This window comes from Suillus plorans, assembly GCF_016647745.1.
Source record: "Suillus plorans strain S12 chromosome Unknown HD556scaffold_41, whole genome shotgun sequence".
NCBI classification, from domain to species: domain Eukaryota; kingdom Fungi; phylum Basidiomycota; class Agaricomycetes; order Boletales; family Suillaceae; genus Suillus; species Suillus plorans.
In genome coordinates this window covers 229,701-255,797 of record NW_024537425.1, presented here as the reverse complement: position 1 = coordinate 255,797, position 26,097 = coordinate 229,701, and the positions used below count along the sequence as shown (strand labels likewise).

At 48.2% G+C, this 26,097-nt stretch overlaps 7 protein-coding genes across 7 annotated transcripts; 4 read left to right on the top strand and 3 right to left on the bottom strand.

Moving 5' to 3' along the window:
• Positions 1-7: 7 nt before the first annotated feature.
• Positions 8-1,329, bottom strand: HD556DRAFT_1384401 (ribosomal protein L5 domain-containing protein). Its single transcript, XM_041303335.1, has 3 exons — positions 1,272-1,329; positions 1,154-1,217; positions 8-1,104 (listed from the first exon to the last, which is right to left on the bottom strand). The coding sequence occupies exons 1-3, from the start codon at positions 1,272-1,274 to the stop codon at positions 491-493; spliced, it is 681 nt and encodes a 226-aa protein (XP_041158490.1). The 5' UTR covers positions 1,275-1,329; the 3' UTR covers positions 8-490.
• A 247-nt stretch (positions 1,330-1,576) lies between these two features.
• On the top strand, positions 1,577-4,915 carry HD556DRAFT_1432848 (DNA helicase; the record flags this gene model as incomplete). Its single annotated transcript, XM_041305166.1, has 15 exons — positions 1,577-1,601; positions 1,656-2,055; positions 2,104-2,191; positions 2,252-2,272; positions 2,322-2,685; positions 2,735-2,796; positions 2,849-3,006; positions 3,057-3,167; positions 3,229-3,322; positions 3,384-3,591; positions 3,649-3,764; positions 3,825-4,013; positions 4,062-4,181; positions 4,237-4,330; positions 4,392-4,915. The coding sequence occupies 15 exons, from the start codon at positions 1,577-1,579 to the stop codon at positions 4,913-4,915; spliced, it is 2,574 nt and encodes an 857-aa protein (XP_041158489.1).
• A 482-nt stretch (positions 4,916-5,397) lies between these two features.
• HD556DRAFT_1384393 (uncharacterized protein) lies at positions 5,398-7,013 on the top strand. The gene is made up of 2 exons (XM_041303334.1): positions 5,398-5,640; positions 5,701-7,013. The coding sequence occupies exons 1-2, from the start codon at positions 5,539-5,541 to the stop codon at positions 6,571-6,573; spliced, it is 975 nt and encodes a 324-aa protein (XP_041158488.1). The 5' UTR covers positions 5,398-5,538; the 3' UTR covers positions 6,574-7,013.
• Positions 7,014-7,331: 318 nt separating this feature from the next.
• HD556DRAFT_636414 (uracil-DNA glycosylase-like protein) lies at positions 7,332-9,091 on the bottom strand. The gene is made up of 8 exons (XM_041311150.1): positions 8,603-9,091; positions 8,383-8,504; positions 8,231-8,326; positions 8,120-8,172; positions 8,013-8,065; positions 7,690-7,942; positions 7,608-7,634; positions 7,332-7,553 (listed from the first exon to the last, which is right to left on the bottom strand). The coding sequence occupies exons 1-8, from the start codon at positions 8,998-9,000 to the stop codon at positions 7,431-7,433; spliced, it is 1,125 nt and encodes a 374-aa protein (XP_041158487.1). The 5' UTR covers positions 9,001-9,091; the 3' UTR covers positions 7,332-7,430.
• Positions 9,092-10,368: 1,277 nt separating this feature from the next.
• Positions 10,369-18,887, top strand: HD556DRAFT_1309782 (Fph type histidine kinase; the record flags this gene model as incomplete). The annotated part of the gene is made up of 31 exons (XM_041300328.1): positions 10,369-10,768; positions 10,823-10,986; positions 11,035-11,745; positions 11,798-12,000; positions 12,051-12,108; positions 12,173-12,316; positions 12,602-12,805; positions 12,942-13,101; positions 13,136-13,236; positions 13,286-13,367; positions 13,435-14,425; positions 14,540-14,704; positions 14,756-14,869; positions 14,987-15,050; positions 15,073-15,153; positions 15,207-15,286; positions 15,342-15,414; positions 15,465-15,503; positions 15,553-15,588; positions 15,644-16,025; positions 16,079-16,158; positions 16,510-16,691; positions 16,740-16,938; positions 16,988-17,068; positions 17,118-17,207; positions 17,330-18,294; positions 18,348-18,369; positions 18,418-18,488; positions 18,521-18,576; positions 18,627-18,762; positions 18,824-18,887. 31 exons carry the CDS (start codon positions 10,369-10,371, stop codon positions 18,885-18,887), a joined length of 6,198 nt encoding a protein of 2,065 aa, XP_041158486.1.
• Positions 18,888-19,803: 916 nt separating this feature from the next.
• Positions 19,804-21,215, bottom strand: HD556DRAFT_1432843 (uncharacterized protein; the record flags this gene model as incomplete). Its single annotated transcript, XM_041305165.1, has 5 exons — positions 19,804-20,001; positions 20,053-20,250; positions 20,285-20,388; positions 20,445-20,460; positions 21,204-21,215. 5 exons carry the CDS (start codon positions 21,213-21,215, stop codon positions 19,804-19,806), a joined length of 528 nt encoding a protein of 175 aa, XP_041158485.1.
• HD556DRAFT_1384278 (Cys/Met metabolism PLP-dependent enzyme-domain-containing protein) lies at positions 21,212-24,628 on the top strand. The gene is made up of 9 exons (XM_041303333.1): positions 21,212-21,510; positions 21,562-22,055; positions 22,105-22,457; positions 22,510-22,849; positions 22,900-23,207; positions 23,260-23,610; positions 23,663-23,867; positions 23,923-24,082; positions 24,134-24,628. The coding sequence occupies exons 1-9, from the start codon at positions 21,273-21,275 to the stop codon at positions 24,397-24,399; spliced, it is 2,715 nt and encodes a 904-aa protein (XP_041158484.1). The 5' UTR covers positions 21,212-21,272; the 3' UTR covers positions 24,400-24,628.
• The last annotated feature ends 1,469 nt before the right edge of the window (positions 24,629-26,097 follow it).

The window sequence follows — 26,097 nt, the reverse complement described above, 5'->3', positions numbered from 1 at the left end:
GCGCTGTCCCCAACGCGATGTGAATATTTATTATTAGCAACCTGGAGATACGGACGGAGGTCTGGTAATCCCTCACTATTTCCCGCCAGCGCCTGAATTCACCAGAGTAATGACTCTTCAACTTATAATGAACCAGCACGGAGCGTCACAGTGTGTTATCTTCTTGGTTGCCCTTCAGAATCCGAGAGTAGCGACGAAGTCGTTCTCTACACGCTTGGGATGATTCCGGTTTCTTGCTAACATTGTTACTATTTGTTAGTAATTGAACTAATCAAGGTTGATGTTCCGGATTGCCAACTATACGCCAACGATGATGATTCAAATATTGCTAGAACCGCTGAATGGCTTCAATAAATCTTTCGGATGCGGCCCATTGAACGACTGAATACGACTTGGCAGGTTCAAATGCATGGCATAAGTCATATGTAACTCGATTCAATTCCGATTGTAGAGTTGGAACGGGTTCGGTCATTTTCGTAGCAAGTGTAGTTCACCTCGAGTTGAACCCCCCTCGACAGCATGAAAAGCATATGTAGACTATCCCTGATGCCTGCCGCTCAGGAAATGGAGTAGAGTGACGACAATGATCATTTCTAAGTGGCGGCATGAATAAAACCACCATGAAGTGGGGAGGAAAAGGACACACCAAAATAATACCGTCGAACCGCTGCTTGAACCAAGCCATGGTGTCATCCCTCCTCACTCGGTGCTGGAACCCAATACGTGCCCGTCTCTCTTTTCTTCTGGCAACACGGGCACCAGGGCGACCCATCACGACATAGAAGTCCATTCCGAAGATACCGATTCCAGGATCGTATCTCGCACCAAGGTCGATGTGCTCCTGGACACCGAAACCGAAGTTACCGGTCTCCGAGAAGTTCTTTCGACGTAACTCATACTCTTTCACTTTGAGACCACGCTCAAGAATCTCCTCTGCCTTAGGCCCACGGATAGTGACGTGGACAGCAATCTTCTCGTTACGACGGATACCGAATGTGCGGACGGTGTAGCGAGCTTTCGAGGTAACGGGTGTTTGACCAGTGAGCTGTTCGAGGACTTTGGATGCACGGGTAAGGCGATCACCAGACTCGCCAACACAAATGTCTAGATGAATGCCTTAGCACCATATAAGAACACGAGAAGAGAGGCGCACTGATGACGAGCTTGTCAATCTTCAGCTCCTTCATGGGGTTAGTGGGTGCTGTTTTTTGTTCGGCCTGCAGCATGATCTTCGTTAGGCGAGCTTGAAAAATCATGCATAAATCACTCACCATTGCGTCGTAACTTCTAGTTAACTTCCAGCGTTATTTTGTCGCTGTCGAGGGATGCGCGAGGCTAGGTATGTCCACATTTGGGTTCTGGAGGCTGAACTCTAATTGATAAACTAGGTAGCTAACTCGGCAGAGTCCGACTGCAATGTTCTTATGCATTACATAATATGCTGATGACAAATACCTATTGCTGACTCATCTTTGAACAGGTACTTGCTAACAAATCATTCATTCGGTGCCGTGAAATTCATTGACCCACCTTGTTCAGTGACTACCACTAGACCGTAGTTTGCACTGAGCTAAACATGGCTTCAAAGCGCGCGCTTGAAGGTATGTTATTCTCCAAGCATTATTTAAGCATAAAGCACTTATATCTCATCACAGCACCTGGAGAGGCTGGGCCATCGAAACGGAGGCGGGCTGAGGACGGTAATGATTATGTTGATGAAGAATATCATAGTGATCAAGAGGACAACGCCTCTTTCGTTCCTAGGGGTGCAACAATCAATTTCAGTGCGCTGACGAGGAAACTGGCGGAAGCCCGGAGGGCCAAACCCGTCGACGGTGATGAAACCTCGTTAGACGCGCATCGTCGGCAACAAGACGCACTTGTATCCCACATATTCATGGATCAAGATTTCTCTTTTCTTCATCTTAAGCCTGACCATGCTTCGCGGCCATTATGGATTAGTCCTGATGATGGACACATTATCCTCGAGGCCTTTTCGCCCATTGCAGAGCAGGCTCAGGACTTTCTTGTAGCTATAAGTGAACCTGTTAGCAGGTACGCAGATTCCTGCTGTGTAATTTACACGTCTAGACACGCCATCAGGCCGGCCTTTATCCACGAATACAAACTCACTTCTTATTCACTGTACGCCGCAGTGTCGGTTGGGTTGCAAACAGAAGATATCATTGAAGTTCGTGTGCACTAAGGTCCTCGTGCTGCTGGAGTATGCTAATACATTTAATCCTGCAAGGTGTTGAACCGGCTTTCCAAGGTGTGTCTCCTGGGGCATGTAGTCCAACTGAGTTTCATAAAGACACAAGGTGCCAGTGCCAGAAACGATCACTAACTTCATCCGGGAGCGGACGTTGTCTTACGGGAAAGTGAAGCTTGTACTGAAACACAACAAGTACTTCGTTGAGAGCAGCCACCCGGAAACCCTTCAGCTCCTATTGAAGGACAAAGTGATACGAGAGGCACGAGTGGTTTCTCAACAAACGGACAATAGTATCAAGGCTGCCACCTTTACGACTACAAAAGCCCCTGTGAAGGGTAACCTTGTGATCCCTGGAACCAAGGAGGCTGAGAAGAAGAAGGATGAAACTGCGGGTACCAGGGCCGGAGCATCCATATCCGGAGGAGCCGCGGACGCTGACCTCTTCACCTCAATTGTTGGCGTTGACAATGGTGAGCTTGTACGCTCTGCCACTGGCCTTTCTCATCGCTCTCGCCTTAGATGAAATCGATGAAGATGACGACAATGTTCATGCATTCGAGATTGATGATGCAAAAATCGACGTCAGTGTCTAGAAAAGATAGCTTCTTGTGGATTTCTCACGGGTTCTTTCAGGACGTCAAGAAGCGGTGTAATGAGTTGGAATATCCAATGCTTGAGGAGTATGACTTCAGGAATGACACGGTCAATGCGAATCTGGACATTGACCTTAAACCGGCGACCGTCATTCGACCATATCAAGAGACGAGCTTGAGCAAGATGTTCGGAAATGGGTATGTCGCGATTTTTAGTTGTCTAGGTACCTTCTGACCTGTGGACTTAGCCGCGCACGTTCTGGAATTATTGTTCTTCCGTGCGGGGCGGGAAAAACCCTCGTCGGCATTACAGCTGCCTGCACGATTAAAAAATCGTGTCTAGTACTGTGCACTTCTTCGTATGTCTGATAGCACTGATGCTGTGCCTAGAAACCTTCTCATGAAATCTTTTTCTTTCAGCGTGTCTGTTATGCAATGGAAGCAACAGTTCATGCAATGGTCCAATGTGACAGATCGCCAAATCGCCGTTTTTACAGCAGATCAGAAAGAGAGAGTAAGTCTTGGCTATGATTTGTGCCTTTCCTTGGAATCTGATGATAAGGACTCGCGTGTAGTTCGCTGGAGAGAGTGGTATCGTCGTATCGACGTATTCCATGGTTGCCAACACGCACAATAGGTCCCATGAGTCCAAGAAGATGATGGAGTTTTTGACTTCACGTGAATGGGGGTTCATTCTCTTAGATGAAGTGCATGTTGTGCCGGCTGCCATGTTCCGCCGTGTTGTTACAACAATCAAAGCGCACTCAAAGCTTGGCTTGACCGGTGGGTCGCTTGAGATGAAGAATGCAGACCCAGTCGCTAATTTCACTCTGATCACAGCGACTCTTGTGCGTGAGGACGATAAAATTGCGGATCTCAACTACATGATAGGACCTAAATTATATGAAGCGAACTGGATGGACCTTGCAGCCAAGGGACATATAGCCAACGTTCAGGTAGGTTCTGTATTCTTCTATCTTCCGCGGCTTTTGCTGGACCAATCGCCCTTTTGCTAGTGTGCCGAAGTTTGGTGTCCTATGACTCCTGAGTTTTACAAGGAGTATCTTCGGGAGCAATCTCGGAAGCGTATGTTGCTTTATTGTATGAACCCGAAGAAATTCCAAGCGTGTCAATTCCTGATTAAATTCCACGAGGCGAGAGGCGACAAAGTTATTGTCTTTTCCGATAATGTGTTTGCACTTGAGGTAAGAACGTCTGAGATTTTTATGGTTACATGTGCTCAAGTGTTCCAGGCGTACGCCAAGAAACTCGGGAAGCCTTATATCCACGGTGGTACCGGGCAGGTTGAGCGGATGCGGGTGTTGCAATGGTTCCAGCATGATTCTAATGTCAACACCATTTTCCTGTCCAAGGTACATCTTACGACATGAAGCAGAAAGAGACTCTTCATTGACTTCTCTTGCGCAGGTCGGCGATACGTCCATAGATCTGCCGGAAGCTACGTGCCTTATTCAAATTAGTTCACATTTCGGGTCAAGGCGACAAGAAGCTCAGCGCTTGGGTATGTTGATATGGCAATGTTTTACTCTAGAATTTCATAGACAGCGACGGTGATTTCACAGGTCGCATCTTACGAGCGAAGCGGCGTAACGACGAAGGCTTCAACGCTTTCTTCTACTCGCTGGTTTCCAAAGATACCCAAGAAATGTTTTACAGCACCAAACGACAGCAATTTCTTATCGATCAGGGTTATGCGTTCAAGGTCATTACGCACCTGGATGGACTTGAGGACCTGGAAGATTTGGTTTACAAGACCAAGGATGAGCAAATCGAATTGATTTCATCTGTGCTCTTAGCAAACGAGAGCGAAGCTGATCTAGGGACGGACATACGCGGGAATGAGGGTGACTTGGCAGGAACGGTGACATCTAAAGACTTTGGCCCTACAAGGTTTCCGACAGCGCAACGGACGACAGGGACTCTCACGGCACTGAGTGGTGCTCAACATATGTCGTATGTTGAGCAGAATAAATCGGTGAACAAGAAACTCGCGCGGGATGCAGCACCACGCCACAAATTATTTTCCCGTCGCGATAAGGACAAAGCTACCGCACGGAAAGAGCAACGAGCGATGGGGCGCACTTGAGAGTGGAAGTCGAGGACTGGGCCCGCGGTTTCCACCGTTGTCACATTGTTGAAGCTTTGGCAATTTGTTATAGGGTACCTTAACGCCACCGTGTTCTTGAAATACATAGTTTTTATTCTATGACGTATATATATCTGGAGTGACTACGTAGCAGATCTTTGGTCCCCCTGGAGTTCTCTTCCAAAAGGGTACTTCCAGATAGATAATCGAAGAACAGGTACGACTGCGGTGGTAGTTGTACTCAGAATCGAGGAAGAAGAATGTACAGCAGTGGTATCGAGGTAAACACGGCCTCACAAGATATAGTCAGTGAATTAATTGACGTGGCTCATGGAATCATGACAAGACTCAGATTACTAAATCCGGGTTGCCGAAAACGGCAAGTGACTGAGTTTGTGCGGAGATCGGTTCGGAGCCAAAAAAGTAGATCTGGCCCAGGCAAGGTCCAGCCTGTGACTTGATCGAATAGGGATCGAATGCGGACGTGATACACAAAGATCTGGCTTGCCCGATGAAGTGGTCCCTTTTTATATGTTCTCCTGCCTTCCATCTCTTTAGGTCCTTTCCTCCCCGCCTTCATCTCCTACAGCCTTTTTTTCATCCTCAATCACTTTTAAATTTAAATGTCCTCAAAGCGTGGTCGCAAGCGCAATGATAACCTCCCTCCTAATAGAGCTAGGGATGTTCAAAGAGCATTTCGTGCAAGGCGAGCTGCTCATCTACAAGTGCGGCATTTTTATCCAACTTCTATTTCCAATCATCATCTAATTTCACTCCTTTTCCAGGCTCTCGAGTTGCGAGTATCGGAGCTCGAGGAAGAGAATAATTGCTTAAGAGCTGCACTCAATCTACCTGCAGCTAACCGCCCATCTCTCGGTAAAGGTCCGACAGGCAAGGATAAATCAAAGTCTCTTGAGACAACGCCTGTTGCTGCACAATCAAACTCTTCTAAAAGCCGAGAGTCATCGCCCGTCGCAGAATCACCTTCTCCGGGTCGTTCAGAATCCGCTTCTCCCTCCGTTGTCAGCGGTAACTTGCGTAGTCCCCCTGTAATGGACGGTCATTGGGAAGAAAGTTTTATGATGAGTGATCAGCAGTCGCAGGGCTCTCATGTATCATCTTCGTCGTCCGCTTCCTATAGTCTTCGCCCAGTTCCTCCGGCTATGTCCCAGAAAAGTTCCCATCAATTCACTTTTTCAAATCCGATGCCGCCTCCTCGCTCTATGATTTCAAGTAGCGTCCCTGCGCACTCTATTCAACCAAACTATGCACATACAGCCGATAGGCCCGTTGCAACTGGATATAATGATATGAACTATCTCCTATGCGACGTCCGAGAAAACGCACATTATCCCTACTCATATCAACCCTCCCAGTTCAATCAAGATCATGCCATGTCCCCACCGGCTCAACATCCTATTCATCCATCCCAAAATCATCATCCACAGCGCACGCCCCTGCCGCATACATCAATAACGTACCCACAACGACGTTCAGTTAATGAACCTTCTGGGTTCAGACCGTTAGGCACCGATTTGCACCTGCCGAGCCCCCCGCCGCATTCGCAGGCGGTGCGCCTGGCATCGCCAGCCCCGTCTGCGCAAGATCCACGATCTCATTATACCTCTCACGGCAAGCATCCTAATGCTCTTCGGTGACCTTTCAGTTGTTTATCATTGTCGTCGTCCTGTACTTCTTAATTCCCGTTTTCGTCGTAACTATTCTCATCCTTTGTACTATCAGTCCCTTCCTCGCACGACCTCGAGATTGTCATTGCTCATTGCTAAATGATTTTAACAACGCCTGTATCGCTATCGCTCGCGAACTTTTCTTTAGGCCACCTAGTCAATTTTACAATAGATGTATACACAGCTATCTGGTAAACTATTCTTTCCATGTAATAGCTTTAATTCTGCCTGTCATGCTGGCAATTCCGATGCTCGGACATTATCCAGCACGAGCCATTGCGTTTGAGTCGGTTCGAATCGACGATGAGTCACTCATAACTGAACCAAATTTACCAGATTTCCTCTTTAAGCGATTAAGGTGACAGGCACCGTACAGCCACTGGGCGGGTACGACCATATTTGATAGCCAAATATAGTCCTTACATAAAGATCCCGTGCCAAGGTAACCTTTTCTTGTTTTGTGCATTTGCTGGCGACCGCGCCTCCGACGACGCATCATGGGACTATCGCATGAGTCGTACCGGAACAGAGCACCCTCTGTCACCCTATCTGATGGTGGCGTTCATTTTTTTTTGGCGCCAGTTTATCTGATACAAGGTGACGGGGTATCCATGGGCATGGGCATGTGATTAATATTGTGATCGATTGTGGGAACTCGCGAGATCTGTACAAACAGATTATGCATAAATATTGTACTCAGACGTGTTGCGTCCTAGTTTCTCCCGCTATATCGTCGGGACTCACTAGCAAAAACTACGCAATGTATACAATGCGTCTCCCGTAGGTATATTAACAAGGTTGGTATATTATGCTTTCCATGCGTTCAATTAATCCAGATTGCACCAGTCGACTTTGCCTTGAGGTCCATACTTCTTCTCCAGCCAGCCATTCGCAGCCTTGAAATGTCCATTGCCCAGAAAACCCTTATGAGCACTAAAGGGCGAAGGGTGCTATTTCGGAAGTCAGTCAAGAATCCCACCAAACACAAGCATTCGAGGACGCACGGCACTAGTAAGAATCAAGTGTTTTGTCTGGGCGTTCCTAGTCAGCGCTCGAACGCCACCGATGGGGCCTTGATGAACTTACCTTGCTGAGTTTAGCCACACGCTTTGCGGCCCATGACCCCCAAGCCAAGAATACCACTCCACGCCCAATCCCGTTCATGTCGGAATCACCGCCGGACGAAAGATTGGCACCGCCATACTTATCAACTACGTCCACAACTTTGTCAGTAAATTCTTCCCAGCCCTTGCCGGAATGAGACCCTGCTTTGTTTGCCTTCACAGTAAGACAGGTGTTTAACATGAGGACACCATTATCAGCCCACGCTGTGAGGTTACTGGTTATTATTCACAAGTCCATGTTAGTACATACATAATTCGGACTCATCCACCTTATCTGATGCTTACCCATGCTTAGGAGGTTCGAATTCGGGGTACTCGGCCTTTATCTCAGCATAGATCTAGAAATGCAAGAATGAGGCGTGATGATCAATTACCAGTGAGAGATTGCGCACGTTTTTCAAGGAAGGCGGCACAGTGACGCCCTTGGGGACGGAGAAACAGAGGCCTAAAAGTCGCGTGACGCCCATTAACCTGGGATCAAGAGCGGTATAGGAACGGCTCACCATGAGCTTGATTCGGACCGTGGTAGGGGTCCTGGCCAATGATTACGACCTTCACCTTTCCGAGGGGCGTGTTAGACCACGCATAAATATCTTTTGCTGCTCACGGGCTCAGTTACTCGGCTGGCTAGTTCTCTTCGCGAAAGGAAACATACGTGAAGGGTACACTTTGAGATTTTTAGCACTCTCATCAGGGCCATGGACTCCTTCCTCCCACAGGAACTTCTTCAATGAGATAAAATATGGCTTTTTGATCTCTTCCTTTAGAAGTTTCAACCTGAAGAACGGTTCGGCGTCAGCGGGAAAATGATCAACACGGTGTCTTATCAGAACAGAACATAACACGGCGTTGTTATGTGAACAGCCCGTACGCACCAGCTCTTGCCCATGCATTCGGATTCTAGCTTTAGCAAATGTTTTTGATCCTGCGGAATTGATTCGACGTATTGAGACAGAGAGAAAGGTATCGCATTCAAACGCTGAACTCCGGCGACCGTAATTTTAGCAGAGTCGGGGCCTGACGACGAGGCGCCTAGCTTCAGTTTCTTAGCCGCGGGCTTTGCACTTTTGCAATCCTGTGTTCCAGATAGCATATCCATGAGAGTTCTCTGCCTTTTCAAGGTGCCTGTCGCCTGTGTTGCGGTAACTGTGGCCTTGGCTGGGCCATCTTGTGATTTTGAACTAGGTGATTCGGAGGCTTTTTCCGCGTCAGAAGTCGAAACTACTGCGGTGTCGACATCTTCCAGGTAGACGACGCGTTGTTCATCCGACATGACACTGAGAGGTTATGGAAGAGAAGAAAAAACGCGAGAGTCTAGTCCCGCGAGCGGTCGCGACATGAACCCCTTCCCGGGGGAGTCCACATTTTAATTGCTAATTTATGTAAATACCATAACAGGTTTCGGTGTCTTTTGCTTGTCCTTGTTTTCTTCACTCACGAAGTCGCCTCTATATTCGAAACGTGCCAAATTCATAGTTCTGCCTTAGGATTTCGCCAAACTGCCGCGTTCAAACTCTTCACCTTCGCCGCCGTCTGCAAGAAATGCATCTGGGCGTGCGGACTTGTCCAGAAGACAATTCTTGAGTTCTAGGCCTGCAAAACGTCACCTAGGCCCGTTTGGGGCCACAGCGGCAGCTGTTCAACCAGATCATACTAATGTGGAATTGAGTTCAACCTATCACGCAGGGTCTTCAAGGTAGGAATTATGCCAGCTCACCGAGTATAAGGGAGCTCATGCTGCGTATTCAATTTAGCGAACAGTCAAGTAGTGAAACAACCGAGGAGGATTCGGATGACGAGCCTCATGATATTCGAGGACGCCGTCCTTCTCAAAAGGGCTTGCAAAGGGATGCTCGAGATGCTATCAGGAAAAGGCGGCACGCGACATCTCCATCCCAACAGAGATCTGGCCCCATCCCTCCTGATCACTCTAACGATGCCAAGCACATTGGATCCTTGCCACGAAGAATGTCATTCACTCGTTCACGCTCGCCCCATCCACGGACCTTCGACAATGCAACTAATGCAGCACACCTACCTTCTGGAGCTTCTTCATTTCCTCAGCGGCACAAATTGCTTCCAGTTGCGCACACTCTATTGCCAGCAATGATCTCTGGCAGCCTTTCCCTCCCTTACCTTGGAACTTGGACATTCTGCATGGACACTAGATATATGGGAGAATCACTTCTCCTGATCGGATCTTTAGCTTGTTTCAACAAGAAATTCTCTGATGACACTCATGACATCATTGACTTGTCAATATCCACAGGTGAATATAATTTTCACACATGTGCAAAATTTTATCTCGGTACTAATTCTCGACTGCAGAGATGTATGTCCTCCTTATCATAGCTATACTCTACATTATACGTGCACACATTATACTACCGCACTCCAACGCCGCTGCACCTACTGCTCAAGAGTCTCGCCATATAGCGTCCCCTCGTACTGAGACTCGTGAAATTAGGCGCAGTGGCTCTCAGTTGAGCCCTGCAATAAAACCACGTTTTAGTTTCATTTGGATGAGTGTCCCAAAGAATTACAGGCATGTCAATTTCCTAGGCGTTCGTGTTCACTGGAATGAACTCCCCACAGGGAGTCTCCGAACGATGGCGTCCTCACAGGGCTCCTACTCCCACCTATGATTGCGCTAGCACTATTATACTCGGCCTTGCGGCAGGTTCACTCCCCTTCTTCTGATCCCAATCTTCCTCCACCTCATTGGTTGATAGAAGCCCCCAGTGTACTCCATAACCCTCGATCACCTGATTCCGCGATCGATGCTCTCATACAATCTCGTCGTGGCCTAGTGGACTATTCCACAATGTGTTCGTTTATATTACTGGCCCAAGTATGTTCGTCGTGGATCATTGAGACACGCTATCGCGGACGTCCTAGCGTCCCTGAGGGAGAGCGGGGCTCTGTTCCTCGTAGTGAAATGCGTAGAACATGGCTTTACGTGCTCTTCACTTTCGTCATGACCATGTTGGCCATGACTGTTCGATACCTTTTTGCGCTGGTGGAGATTCCTATATGGCGAAGTGAATCAATTTATTTTTTAATTCTCCTGAGATGTTTACACCTTGATTACCCAGATATTAGCTATCTCGATATTGCCATCGGCTCGTTGTTCTACCAACTTTGCTTATATAGCGCCCTTCGCCTAGCGCATGGTGGGTTCACGCTAGGTGAATTGGCCCTTGTCTGCTTTGGCGGGCTGTCCTTGGCTACGGAGCTGCTGGGATTGACTAGAGCGAGGGTCTGTTGGGCTTTTGCTTCAAAATATTCATGCTGATTTCTCGTTAAGATATGGCCGAAAACAGCACCATTCATCGAGACCTACCGCCTGCCAACACCCCTGTTGATTTTCCAGATTGCGCTGATCGCAGGTTCTTTCATTACTGGCTTCCTACTTTCTCCTCTTCTCGCCCTATCACGGCATATCGCGCAACGACCGGTGAGGCGTCTTCGACTTCCACAGGAGAAGCAACAGCATCGACGAGCTCTTGCCGCGGGTTTTTACATTGGAACGATAATCATTGTCGTTGGTCTTATTGGTTGGTGGACGTGGTGGAACCTCGGACGTAGAAATCCGTGGTTTTGGGCTATCCTTTGGCTTCTTGAGGGGCGTAAGAAGTGGAGTCGGCCCATGCTTCTTGCCTACTGGGGCCTTCTCGGAAGCATCAGCGTTGCCGGATGGAACCGACAGCTATCGAGGTCAAGGCGGTACAGACATAGAAACACGAGTGGGGGTACGCAAGATAATGTGATCGTTCCATTTGCTGTGAACTCGAATCAGAAACCACAAACGGAGATATCTTCACCCACTCCCACCACTACACTTGGGCTTACATTCCCCAACTTGGCTAATCTCTCTAATCTGTCCAATGGTTCGCAAGTCGCCACAGAATTATTGGATGCCGCGGATAAGCACGTTCCTACACTCGGTATCAACGCGAGGCGCAAGTTCTTCCACGCGTTGGCAGTTGTTATGTTTCTACCTGGTGTGGCTGTTGACGTCAGTAGCCTTCTACCATCCATGCTATCAGTAGTCTCACGAGTATCTCTAGCCTGCATTCACTCACTTGTCCTTCAGTGCAGCATTTGCGCTCTTCATCTTTGCAGAGTATGTTAGATACTTCGCCATTTATCCTTTTGGTGCGGCTGTGCACCTGTTCATGAACGAGTTCCTTGAGCAAAAGGACAGTGGAACTGCCATCCTCAGTCACTTTTATCTGCTTACTGGTTGCGCGGGCCCATTGTGGCTTGAAGAGTACGTCTTTGACATAGATAAAGTCCCAAGCAGGATCTAAATCATTGTAGCCCATCGCAGTTGCTGCAATACACCGGTATCCTCGCTTTGGGTATTGGCGATGCTCTGGTTAGTTTCCTTTCTGTCGGTGCGGATTTTGAAAATTATCAATTGAATTGGACGTTTTTGTCAGGCATCTATTATTGGGAAACGTGTTGGTCGGCACCGTTGGTCTTCATCGTCCTCTAAAACCCTAGAAGGTAGTGCTGCATTTGTGATGTCCCTCGTGGGTTGCGCGTGGCTTTTGAGACTTTGCGGACTTACGGAAGAATTTTCGGTGAGTTCGTCCGCTTCTGGTGCCCCTAATCTAACACAACCCTGAAACCGCAGACATTGCGCTATTCTATCGTGGTCTCTCTCTCATGTGCACTTGAGGCCCTGTCAGACCAGAATGACAACTTGACTCTTCCGTTGTATATGTGGAGTTTACTTGTAGCTGTCGATGTGTAGTGGGGTTGCTATACTAGAATTTTTTTTTGATCGCGGACATAGCATGGCGGGCTGGCGGAATACACTTGTGCTCCATCCTAATTTTCATTAATGTTTCCACTAAATTCACAAGAAAAAGAATGTAAACAAAAATGGAAGGCCTACCTGGTGCCTGACGTCAAATGAGGCACGGGGTTGTGTTGGTGGGGCGCTTAGTAAGCATGCCAATAACCCTTCTTCGATGAAGGCGACCGACTTCACAAAGATTCCTCTCTACTCTACCATCACCACCGACGGCACTGGGCATTTTGTCCTCAACCTCCCTACTGGTGCTGTAGTTTGTTGATATTATTGATTGCTTCATTTGAATTGTGGTTAACTTCCCATTTCAGCATCCTCCGGGTAATGACCACAGCTCCAATCAGTGATCGTCGCGTAGCTGTACCTAGTAATTGTTTCACGACTACTGAAAGGATACACTGCATTCGTACTGCATAAACACTTCGGACTACTACCATGCAATCCTCGACAATAGCAGATACAGCTCTAGATTCACTTCCATCGTCTCTATCTCTCGCAAAGCCTTTTTCTTTGCCACCAACGTTTCAAATGCCCATTCCACGTTTGCCCAAGGTGAGGCAGCGAAGTCCTCGACTGCCGCGACCAGCGACTGCCTCTATGGCAGAGGGCACTCAATCATACCTACCCCCTGCGCCCCAGGTGGCATGTTTACACGATAGTCACATCCCCAGGAGCCTGGATCCTCGTGTAAGTCTCTTTTTTGGATACACGTAGGGTCACTGCACTACTATGACAGTTTTCTTCAAAGGATGTAGATGATACTCGAGACACCGATGCTTTATCCATGAAGTCATTCGAAGTACGCACTGCAGACTTGGGTGTGTGCCTCCCCGTTCTGATCAGCGTAAATTCTGAGCATCCTCTTTACCCTATTGGCTCATTCAGCTCCATCTGGTAGTCCTTATGAAACACTTGCGGCCGCGGCAAGTACTCTTTGTGCTACCCGACCCGACATCGATGCAGCCGAGCACGACTGGGCTACCTTCATGACTGCATACGCATTGGGTCAGTGGCACCCTCATCAAACGCCTCGTCATCCGCGTTCAATGATGTCAACTCTTATCATGCGAGAGAGTTCTCCGCGAGACAATTTTGCGTTGAGACATGATCCTGCACCGATCATAATCGAATCACGGCAGCATTCGCCCCCTGTATCACCTGCTTACCACACTTTTATTTCTTCCTCGGTTTCCAATTGCAGTAGCAATGAGACAGAGTTCAAGCCCGCTGCAGAGAAAGCGGTGATGGTCTCTGATTTTCCCTCATTCATCTATCCTGACAAACTATTGTCAAAGATTACACCAAAGTCATCGTCGCTTAGTGGCCGCAGGTTCCGCAAGTCATTCACAGATCTGCGACACGCAACAGGAGGGCAGCCAATGCATCTCCCTTTAGATGGGACACAAAGTTTTAGCATTAGTCCGGAGGCAACTGCTGCGGCTGCAACCATGCGATGGGCAGCAGCACGCGTTAATTTGTCTCCTCTTGCGTTGCCCTCTCCTGAGCATGAGCTAACAGATCCAATGCGAGGTGTACATGCAGCAATACCAGGATCACATCCGGCTACCAGTAGTCCCCCTGCCCATCCGACAACGCCCGGCATGTCTCGCATCCGCGCAGGCAGCTTCTGGGAGGGCACACAAGATGTGGAAGATGAATCAACGGTGCCCACCCTACCCGGATCATTACCCAGAACACCCCTGCGCAACATAGCTGAGGGAGAGTTATATGTGTCTCTTCCCCCGCCAGCATCTGTTCCATTGCAGCGTAATTATTCACCTGAGCCGACAGAGGAAGGCGATTACTTCACCGCAGTCAGTACATCCGCTTCAGAGCCATTTCCCATGACCCCCGACCCCGCTCAACTTTGGCAGGAGTACGTAACCCACAGACGTGAATCTGGGCCAATGGAACTCAACGTTTGTACGGCACCACCCCTTCCACGAAGGATTTGTTTAACAAGGCAAACATCTTCGCCCCTACCCGACAGCAACGGCAGAGATCGTGGCTTACCAGGCGGAAGATCAGTATGCGACTCCGTCAATAGCTTTCGTGCTGGTCGGTCTGCGAAGGAGGAGCAGATGTTCCTAGATCTTGGCTATTTAGCGCCGCCGAACCCTCCGGACGAGCTCGAGCGAAGGCGCGCTCTATACAAGTATATCCGTTTTTCACCTTTGAAGGTCATCTCAGAGAGCGTGTAAAATAGGTTTAACCTCTGGAACACCGGGCCCGACATCAACTTCGATCGCATTGCACATCTGGTCAAACTTGTGTTCAACACGAAATGCGTTTACATATCCCTCATCGATGGCACAGATCAGTGAGTATTAGTTGGAGTTCAACGCAAAGTTGTTGGTAATCACCACTACAGATGGTTCAAATCACAGTGTATGGTGCTTAATTCCTGACATTCTCGTATATCTCCAATCTTTTGCAGGTGGGATGACTCTAAAGCGCAGTGCAAGATTGACGTCCTTCTGTGCACACGCTATATTGCAAAGGTGTGGATATTTTTCCCCTGAGAACTTCAATCTTACTGTCCGCAGGGGTGATGAACCAACTGTTATCCTGGACACGAAGTTAGATTGGCGGTTTGCTAAGAATGTTAGTGCACCTTGATGTGAAAGTTCATCTGACGAATATACTGAATGGTGTAGCCTCTGGTTACCGGATTTCCAAACGTTCGCTTTTATGCTGCGGCTCCTTTGAGAACCTCCGATGGATTCAACATTGGCAGGTAACACGAGTCGCTATCTACGCGACATACTCAGTTGACATACCGCCTACCTCAGTCTTTCTTTGATAGACGATTCACCCCGGCAGGATTTCGCCCCGCGTCAACGACACACTCTGAAGGAATTTGCGGTACTTGGGTTATAATTTAATCCTCCTCATTCTGTTAACACAAGCTCTAGGCTGTTGTGATGCGTGAGATGGAATTGTGGCGTGATAAAGTGAGCTAGGTTAGCTGTTGTGCTTCCCCCCATGAACTAACCAACCCAGATCCAACTGCGCATACGAGACAAAATCCAGACCTCCGTGAGCACTGTCTGCCTCAGTACCATCCGCTGTACGTTGACTCACTGCATCTCAGATGGAGCAATTTAGTCGAGAGTGCCTTGAGATCGACCAGAAAGATGCAAATATGGATGACGACCCTTACGCTAACGCATCCATGGACAGAGTGTATGATCGTGCAGCCAGACTTGTGAAGCGCACTTTAGATGTCGAGGAGGTGGTGGTAATGGATGTTTCACACTGCGAAGTACTGGAGACTCTCAGTGCCGAAGCAACGATATCTGTTGTCATGCATCGCGGGGATCCACAACCCCGATCAACATCTCGCACACTGACAGCTGATGAATACCACAAGCTAAACGTGTTCTTTGATCAATACCCTGACGGCAAAATATCTGAAGGCATTTTACCAGTCTGCTTCCGTCCCTTCATCCCAACGCACATACAGTATGCACTCAGTATGTCTTTTCTATCTTGACGTTCTTCTATTCCACTGATGATATTTGCTAAGCTGTTCCTGTTTTCAATATCGACAAAAGGCCATTTGCCTTGATTTGTGCTTACAATGCCACTGATTCATCGCGGCGATTTGTAAGGATTCGGCTAGTTCAGTTAGACACCTCCATCTTAACTTTATTTTCAGCTCGAGGGACACGAACTCTCTTATCTTCGTGCTATAGGTTGGTTCCCCGACTTTCGTCTAAATAATCACTGAGAGAGAATAGGTGTCATCATTCTCTCTGCTGTCCTCAAGAGGAGGATGATGCTAGCCGACCAAGCAAAGAGTTTATTTATATCCAAGTTTGGTGCATGCTTCGTTTTCATGGGTAACATGACTAATTTCTCTCAAAAAAAGCATATCTCACGAGCTTCGTACTCCTTTGCATGGGGTAAGGATTGACATATTTGCTAGGATGTCTTCCTCCTAATGGCTTCGTGTAGATTCTCGCTGCGGCTGAATTACTTTCCGATACATCGTTAAGCCATAGCCAGACTTCATTCCTGCACACCGTCCAGGCGTGCGGGACATCACTTGTTGAAACGGTGAACCACGTTCTCGACTTTACGAAACTTAGCGGCAATATGAAATCAGGTGGCGTGGACAATGCCATTACGAGAAGCATGTGAGCTGGGATGGCTTTTATGCATGTTGTTGCTTATGGTTGACACAGTGTGGATCTCGAGCAACTTGTTGAAGAGGCAATCGACGGATCGTGGATTGGATATTGTGCTCGTACATCTGCCATTCGCGAGTCGGAAATCGGGAGTGTTTATGCTCCAGCACTGGAGCAACGATCCTCGAGTGTCATGGCTGCTCCAGCCTCTTCGAAGCATGTGGAGATTATTGTCGATATCGACCGACGAGAAGGCGTAAGTCCTCCAAGCCATTCCTTCCTGTTGACCGCTGACTGTCGTATAGGGATGGATTCTGAAGTGCGATAAAGGTGGTATTCGAAGGGTGTTGATGAATCTTTTTGGAAACAGCCTGAAGTTCACGACCGTAAGTATGACTCGATGCTTCTTGAGCGTGGTTCCTAATGACTGCGCAGGATGGTTACGTTCACGTATCTTTACGCCAAGTATCTGCGCCAAATGAAGAGCCTAGCATGGTGGAGTTATGTGTCAGTGATACGGGAAAGGTATTAAACTGGGTGCGGTAGTTCGTTCAAGGCTGACACGTGGTACAGGGAATCAGCCAAAATTTTCTGAAGGTGACGGGTTCGCCAGACCAGTGGTCATCGGTTACTAACAAAAAATTCAGAATCACTTGTTCCATCCTTTTTCTCAAGAGAACCCTCTACAAGCTGGGACAGGTTTAGGCCTTGCGATTGTCAACAGCATCGTCCAGTCTCCAAGCGTGGGCGGGAAAGTGGAAGTATCCAGCGAAGAAAACGTTGGTACTGATATCAAGATCACCTTCCAAGCAGAATCTTTGGAAGATGGCGCAAGTGCTCTTCAAACTCCTTTCATGTTTGATAGTGCTATCCCCACCGTCACCTTCCTCGGGTTCAAGCAGAAGAGCAAAGGTGTTCAGATGCTCAGTGATGTACTTCGCAAGTACCTCCAGGACTGGTGGGGATTCAGAGTGCAGACTGACGGAGGTGAGTTGAGCGACATCGTGATCATAAACGAAGACTCGTCACCTGTTGTTACCGCTCTTGAGAAAATGGACTACCGTCGGTCGTTCATCATCTTGTCTTCAAGTAGAGGTAGCCCGAGGGCCATGGGGATTTGCAGTTCTTACGAGAGCCTTGGTGGTTTCTGTCGCATTGTTCACAAACCAGGAGGGCCTTTCCGATTGCGCGCTGCGCTGAAACAACTACTTCGAGCCAGGCAAAGACGTCAACAACGTCTGCCAAGCTTTGCCAGCTCAGTGACCGGGATCTCAGATGATAGCATCTCTCTGCACTCCTGCATGCTTACAGACGACTTAACGAATCCAGACCGGCATCGCCGAACGAGCATTGACTGGGGTTCACACAGTCGCTCAGCTCTCGCATTTCCTAACTCCCCACCTGAAATGCCTGCATCGCCGGATGTCGAGGAAGCGTCATCTTCTCCGGAGAACACTGAGTCTGACAGCACATCCTCGAGCACGTCGAATTCAACAGTAACCATCGGTACGGACGGAATACTCTTGGAGTCATCAATCCGGACACTGGATTTGAATCGCCCTCGTCCGAAAATTTTGGTGGTTGAAGACAACAACATTTTGCGAAGCTTACTGTGCGTGAATCAAGCCAGCTATGTTTTCAGTGACTCATGCGCTCATCTCCCAGTATTAAGTGGTTGATGAAGAAGGTAATGTCACCTATCTGCTAGCTCAATCAACTTACTCATTTTCACAAGGGATTTGAATATCGCGAGGCAGTCGATGGTCGACAAGGAGTCGAAACATTTGAATCTGAAGGACCCTTTGAGTGGGACTATATTTTTACATGGTTACAACTAGCTCATTACTCGAATTCAGCGTCGTTCTTCTTGATCTGTCCATGCCTATCCTCGATGGTGTGCTTAGTACCTGACTCGTTCAAAGACTGTTCTCACATTTTTCATAGGGCTGGGTGCCACCGTCGAGATTCGCCAGCTTGAAAAAGTTCGAGAAAGTCGGCAGCCGAGCGTCATCCTAGCTTTAACTGGGATGTCATCCCTCGAAGACAAACGCAGGGCGTTCGAGGCTGGCATGAGCGGATAGTAAGCATGGTCGAATTTCCAAATTTCCCACTAATTAACATTAACATCACCTTCGCACCAGCCTTGTCAAGCCCGTAGCATTCAAAACGCTCGAAGAGATGTTCCGCAAGATAGGGCTCTCGTGACCACTCATGCAAATCTGTCTGCTCGTCTACAGACTTGCTTCACGTATATACCTTACACAGCCTAATGGCATAATCACACGATCGCATGATATCCACGTTCCTCTGATGACATCGACAATTGTTTTCGTTCAGCTCTTTTACACAGCACGCCCCAACTTCACATTCTTCCGCTTACTGATTGCATGTTTCATTTTTCTTGAATCGGTTATTATCTAGACCATGTATTATATCAAGCCTGGCAGTGTGTTACGATTGAATGCGGTGCATTTCACCCTGTTTTGTATAGATGCATGGAGATCAGTGTCGTCGACCATGGTGGGTTGCACATATCCCATGCGTTTTATGCCTCGGTATCTGTAAAACCTGTTTAATCGTGTGATGCTCAAAGTATGGTGATGAAGGAGACTTTTCTGGTAGTGTTTCTGATAGCGACCCCCTGACCTAGAATGATGATGCTCTCATATTCTTCGGCATGCAATGGCTATTCTGATAGAACAACTACAACAAGTCGAGGATATGCAAAGAACCAACGAGTTGAACACGCCAATTCGTCCTGCTGCAAATTCTTGTGTGAAGGTATCAAAAGATCCCACCACTACCATCTGCTGTCTTCCGACACTATATCACATCATTGAAAACGCAAAATGAAGAGTGGAAAGCAAGAAATCACTGATTGACGTCCTTCACAGGTCGTGATGCCCGTCAAAGTCAGCAGATAACCCTTTGGCATGCTAAATCGATGGAAGAAGTTTCGGTTTTGAGGGCAGCTTGCACCCAAGTTGACCAGTTATATAGACGTCTCATGATGTGGTGGACCCTAGTTTTCCTGCTAATTGAGTTGAAAAAGATATTGCAACGGCAGAGGCAATTCACCTGCGGATGATGGATGCCGACAATATGATTACTATAGGGAGACTCAGATGACGCGACGTTCGCAGCGTGTTTCAGCATGGACGCCTTGGCAGTTTATGTCGCAGTATGGCATAGCGCATTTTTTGCATTTGTATGTGCCCTTGTACCCGCACACGGAGCATAAAAGACGTGGGGGCAATTGAGGGGGAGGAGCAGCAGCTGTTAAATATGTTGGAACGTGACAAGGAAGACTTGCTATACGCTGGGGATGTTTTGGTATGTAGGAAGAGTCTGGACAAGGAGATGAGCTTACCGATTCCTCGATTAGGGTAGCAAGATTCTTGCGATATAGGAGAGCGGTCCGAACTTTCATGGATGACTTTTTCTTCTTCGCATTAGGGTCATTCAAGTGACGTTTATCTGAAACGATCTGGCGGACGCGGTTCTTTCCGCTGATGGCGCCCTCGTCATTATCGTCGAAGGTGATTGAAGGCTCTGTATAATTTGAACGCTGTGGAATGAATGTTCAGGTCTGACGATGACACGTGAATATGAGCTGTCACCTCGAGCTCTTCTAGGTGGCGTTTAGTCCGTTTTATGATTATATCTGAAGGAAGTGTCTGCTTCGTGGCATTGACGTGTCTCGGAGCTTGCCAGTGAGTGGTATGAAATCTGAATGAACCTCAAAAAGACAGCAAAGCGTACCTTGCTCTCTTGCTCTCTTTGGTGCCATGAAAGTCGGTTGCTGACAAGTTACAACAAGCAACGCCCGCAAACACTGCGTGATGCTTATATAATCTGATTAGCTCTGATACGCTGCCAGCGCTGAGCGAAACATGTATGGTGGTGTAGAATACATCAACTACACGGTAAGTACACTACAAGCTCGTATGCACAATGAGTGAGTTGCTTGCAAGTTCTCCGGAAGTACTTGCAAGCTGAGAAAGCCTCTCCGCTAAGACCTTGGCTGGATGTCGAGGAAATGGATTGTCCGAAAGTATGTCATTTTCGATAAGCGGTCTCCCTATATCAATTGTGTTGATGTATCATTCTAGAACCGAGAATGTTAGAAATGGGAACACTGTTGCGCTGCTGTCTATCTACATCCTCTTTTGGTGGTAACACGTCTGTGGCTCATCTTGCTCTAGTCTGATGCCACGACCAAGCTGACACCTAAATCATGGATAATACAACCGTTTCTTCATTTACCAATATTTCTCGTACCAGACATACGTGTATCTCCAGGAAATGAACGATGACTTTATTGTTGATGTTCGATATGTAGGTTTGCCTCTGAGATTAGCATTGTGGTGGTCCCAATGCCATCGTGGGAATGAAATTGAGTGCAAGCACGCCATAGTCCTTTTATAGAAAGTATATTCGTCAGTATTCATAAAAATGATGAATTCGGGACCGAATAAGGAAAATATAGAGGCACGTGATGAAAGTGGTCTCATAGATCACCTTTGAGGCCATGTTAAGTATAAGTCATCTGCTGATCGTTAGTCACTCACTACTTTTCTCTCTCTGACCATGGATTTGACCAATCCTAAAATGTTCTTACAAGACATTCCAACACCAGAGCCAGAAACACCTTTTAGGCCGCGCCAGCCTTACCGGTTCTCGACCCTCTGCGCTACAGTCGAGAATCCTTCTCAAAAGGATCAATATGGTTCTAGCTCTGTACCAATATACCAAACTGCCACCTTTAAGGGTGTTAATGGACAGTATGATTACACTCGCAGTGGAAATCCAACACGCAGTCATTTAGGTCGGTGTCATCTCATCGTATGCTCCCTAATAGCCTTATTGTACTCTCTAGAACATCATCTTGCCAAGATATCATCTGCTACTCATGCTTTTGCTGTATCTTCTGGCATGGCCGCCCTCGACACGATCTTGCGTATGCTCAAGCCTGGTGATGAAGTCATCGCAGGAGATGACCTTTACGGCGGTACTAACCGCATCCTTGCTTATCTCAAGACACACGGCGGCGTCACCGTACATCATGTAGACACCACCAAACCTGACACTCTTCTTCCTTACATTAATCCTGAAAAGACCGCTATGGTTCTCCTCGAGAGTCCAACTAACCCTCTGCTCAAAATAGTCGATCTTGCCCGCATAGCTGCTGATATCAAGGAACGCGCCCCCAATGCCGTCATCGTCGTCGATAACACCATGATGAGTCCTTACTTGCAACGCCCTCTCGAGCATGGCGCAGATATTGTGTACGACAGCGCTACCAAATATCTCAGTGGGCATCATGACCTTATGGCCGGTGTAATTACCTGCAACAGGGATGACCTTGCTAAGGTATGCGATTCGTCTTTGGCTTACTCCCCTTTTCTCATACTCGAATCAGCAAATGGGATTCGTCATCAATGCTGCTGGCAATGCGCTCACTCCATTCGACTGTTTCCTCCTTCTGCGAGGATCGAAGACCCTTGCCATTCGCATGGATCGCCAGCAAGCTACTTCCATGCTCGTCGCTCAGATGCTCGACCACCTTGGTTTCAAGGTCCACTACCCCGGTCTTGCAGAGCACCCTAACCGTGATGTACACGAGCGAATTGCAGACGGATATGGTGCCGTCCTCAGCTTCACTACTGGCGATAAGGCTCTAAGTGAGCGCATCGTCGGCGCGACACGTCTATGGGGGATTAGCGTCAGTTTTGGTTGTGTCAACTCGTTAATCAGCATGCCATGCGTCATGTCGTATGTCATGTCTGTCTTATTTTCCTCGATCGTTTTATTGATGTTTCCTTAGACATGCGTCTATTGATCCTGCTACCCGTGCTGCGCGGGGCCTGCCAGAAGACCTGATCCGACTTTGCGTTGGTATCGAAGACCCAGCTGACCTTCTCGACGACCTCGAACGTGCTCTTCTGGAGGCTGGCGCAATCACCCTCACCGCAGGCGGGGACTCGCACCAATGCTATGTTCGGACGATCCCGTCAGAGGGCACTGCGATCTCCCGTGCCGTCCAGAAACTTGCGTTCAACGGGTCTGCAGAATACACGACAGAGCACAATGATGACAGGGAGTGGTTCGTCAGCGCACCTGGAAAAGTAATTCTCTTTGGTGAACATGCTGTTGTACACGGTGTCGTGAGTTTCCTCTTTTATTATCTACTCTGCGCATTAACAGATCCTTTCAGACAGCAGTGGCTGCAAGCGTGGATCTTCGGTGCTATGGTGTTACGACACCTCGTCACGATGGTAAAGTCAGCGTGCACTTCATCGATATTGATAGCTTCACGCAAGAGTGGAAAGTGGATGACCTCCCTTGGGATGCAGTCACTCCCGTGCGGGTCGGCGATTTCCACCCTGATACTCTGGACCACAAGCTTGTTGATGCGATTACTACTCGTGCATTGTCTCCCGAGGTTCTTGCAAAGCCGAGTGCACGGCAGGCGTGTATTGCGTTCCTGTACATGTACATGATCATGGCACATGGCGGGAGAAGGTGAGCCCTCCGCTAACTAGACTTTATCCGATGGTTTATCAAAGGCCGTTAGACCATCCTTTAACTTCTCCGCTCGCGCCACACTTCCTGTCGGCGCAGGCCTCGGTTCCTCCGCATCATTCTCCGCCTGCGCAGCCACTGCTCTCTTACTGTTGTACTCCCGTATCCAACTCCCAGCACAGCCCGCCCCTACCACCGAGGGTCACGTCCACGTCTCTCACGGGGGTCGGCGTGCAATACCGCCAGCACTTGCTGAGGAAGTCAACCGATGGGCATTCGTGAGCGAGAAAATCTTGCACGGTAATCCTAGTGGCGTAGATAACTCTGTTTCGGTTTTTGGTGGCGCACTTTCGTATACCAGACCAGGATTCGGCAGAAAAGCAGGCATGATTCCCATTCAGGGGTATGTTTAGTACCGCTGACGTTTGTTGGTGGATTACTGATCTGCTTTGCAGTTTCAAGTCTCTCAGATTCCTCTTGACGGACTCGAGGGTACCAAGGAACACAAAGCAGCTTGTGGCTGGTGTGGCTGCGATGAAGGAGCAAGAGCCCGAGTTTGTGAATGGGCTGCTTAGTGCAATACAATACATCAGCGACGAGGCGCAGCGTGCGCTTGCTGATCCCCAATTATCACGGCAAACACTACTGTCAGCTCTATCGGTACGTTCCTCTTTTTTGTCTGTTTCTGGAATACTCAGGAAATATACTCTTTCAGGCTCTCATCGATGAGAACCATGGCTACCTCGTAAAACTTGGTGTATCACATCCATCTCTCGAAGCCATCCGCTCCAAGACTGCCTCCCCTCAATATGCACTCAGTACAAAACTCACTGGTGCAGGAGGTGGAGGTTGTGCAGTAACTCTCGTCCCTGATGGTAAGTACCCTCTACACATGTTTGATCTTCACTCACTTACTCGCTCTCAAGACCTGTCGGAATCCAGTCTTCGCGAACTGATGGCAGCATTGTCCGGGGATAGCTTCGTTCCCTACCTCACGTCAGTCGGCGGCAGCGGTCTCGGCATCCTCTCACCGTACAACCAGCCTCAACTGCTGGCGACGCCCCCCGAATCGCCTTGTGAGAGCGAGGCCCGTGCTGGAGCTGTTGAATCATTGAGCGATACTTTTGCTGGTAAGGCGACAGCAGATCTCACAGCGTGGGCAGATAATCTGGGACGATGGCTTTTTGTTTGAACGTGAATCGAGGTTATGCTGTGTTTATGAGTACGATGAGTGTATGTATAGAACGTTCTTGTATGATAGATGCTGTAGCAAGGTTTCAATGACGTAGGTGCGTAAAGACGTGCGTCGATGTGGGCCACAAAAAACTGCGCTTATTCACAAGAGTAGAGCATAAGATAGTATTGTTATGACACAGACGGATTTTGATTGCGATGTTAACCAATGCACTGCGTTCACTTTCTCTCTGAACCTTGTCGGAAATTTCCTATTCGGGATTCATGGCCTTGCAACGGGTTGCAAGGATCCAATGACGAGCCCAGGTTCCAAGGTGTTACAATAAAAGAGCATTATGTTACAATTTATGTCACAAGCTGGTTGCAATCGTGCCTTTCAACGAAAGTTTCAACCCAATTAGTAATATTAGCCGTCGGCTGCAAGTCGGCTTGCAACAATTGAAGCTGATTTCATTAAATATTGTTCAGTTTGAAGTCAATTCAAACATCATTGAAACCAACAAAATCAGATTACAATGAGCACTAATCTGACTGCATACTACTGTAATATATTCTAGCTCTTTCTCTGAGATCGTGTTTCTCGCTGCTCTGCTGACAATGATATAGCCACTAGCCCACCCCTCTTTCCCCTTCCACGGCCCCGTCAACCAGAGGATGAAGCTGCTGGTGGCAGCATTTCCACACTGTCAGGTACATCAGGAACTGGAGGGGTTTCATCAGCTGTGAGCGCAACTGGAGCAGCAGGGGTTACAGTGACAGTGACAGTAGTCTGGACAGCGGGGGTGATGGCTGGTGCTAGTGCAGTGAGGGGAAAGGCAGGTGGTGCAGCCAGAGCGAGTGTCGGCGAACTGGGGGGAACCGGAGAAACACAGTGATCATCAGTAGTTGGAGAGTCAGATTCTGGATCTTTGCGCCCTGCATTGGTGAGGGCCAATGTCATATCCTGCGTTCCGGACCCGGACCTATCACACTTATCATTTCCGGATTTCCGGATCCGGCCGACTTCTATGTATCATCCGGATCTGACCCGCGTCTAACTTCCGTGCCTTATCCCTTTGGTATTTCCCTTATCAGTTAGTACGCTTTATTTTCCGTCCCTTATTCATTTCTGTCTTCATTTTACTAAGTTCCGATAGACTAGTGATAGTCGTCCCATATGTTTTCTTCATAGCTTTACATAGCTTCGCACTGCACTTACTGTTCTCCGTTATGTCCTCAGTAGTATATAAACCCCTGTACAATCTCTGTAGTTTCCTCAGTTCGAATATCATATTAGACTCTGCTCATTCTCTCCTCCGTCCGACTTGAGTTTCTCTCTCGTCGACCTCCGCTCGTCTTAGGATCGACTCCTATAGACTTGTCACCTCCGCCTCTACCTCTGGTAGTCCTCCGCTGTTTCCTTTCTAGTTCGGACTTCGTCCAGATTAGTCTTATCTCTTGTTTCTGAACGTCCGCCGGAATTCCCGCGCATCGGACATCGCCCGACGCTCTCCGGACATCGTCCGGTAACCTTCGGACATCGTTCGACAACCCTCGGAAGTTAGGGGCACGTACTCGGGTAAGGGGCGCAGCGCACGAGCTGAAGCCAAGCCCTTCGGATCCGACCCTTGAGCACGTTCTTAACAGCCAAGCACATTAGATCAGATGTCAAATCCTCGCCTTCAGCATCTGAAGTCGCAATATTGGAAGATGATGT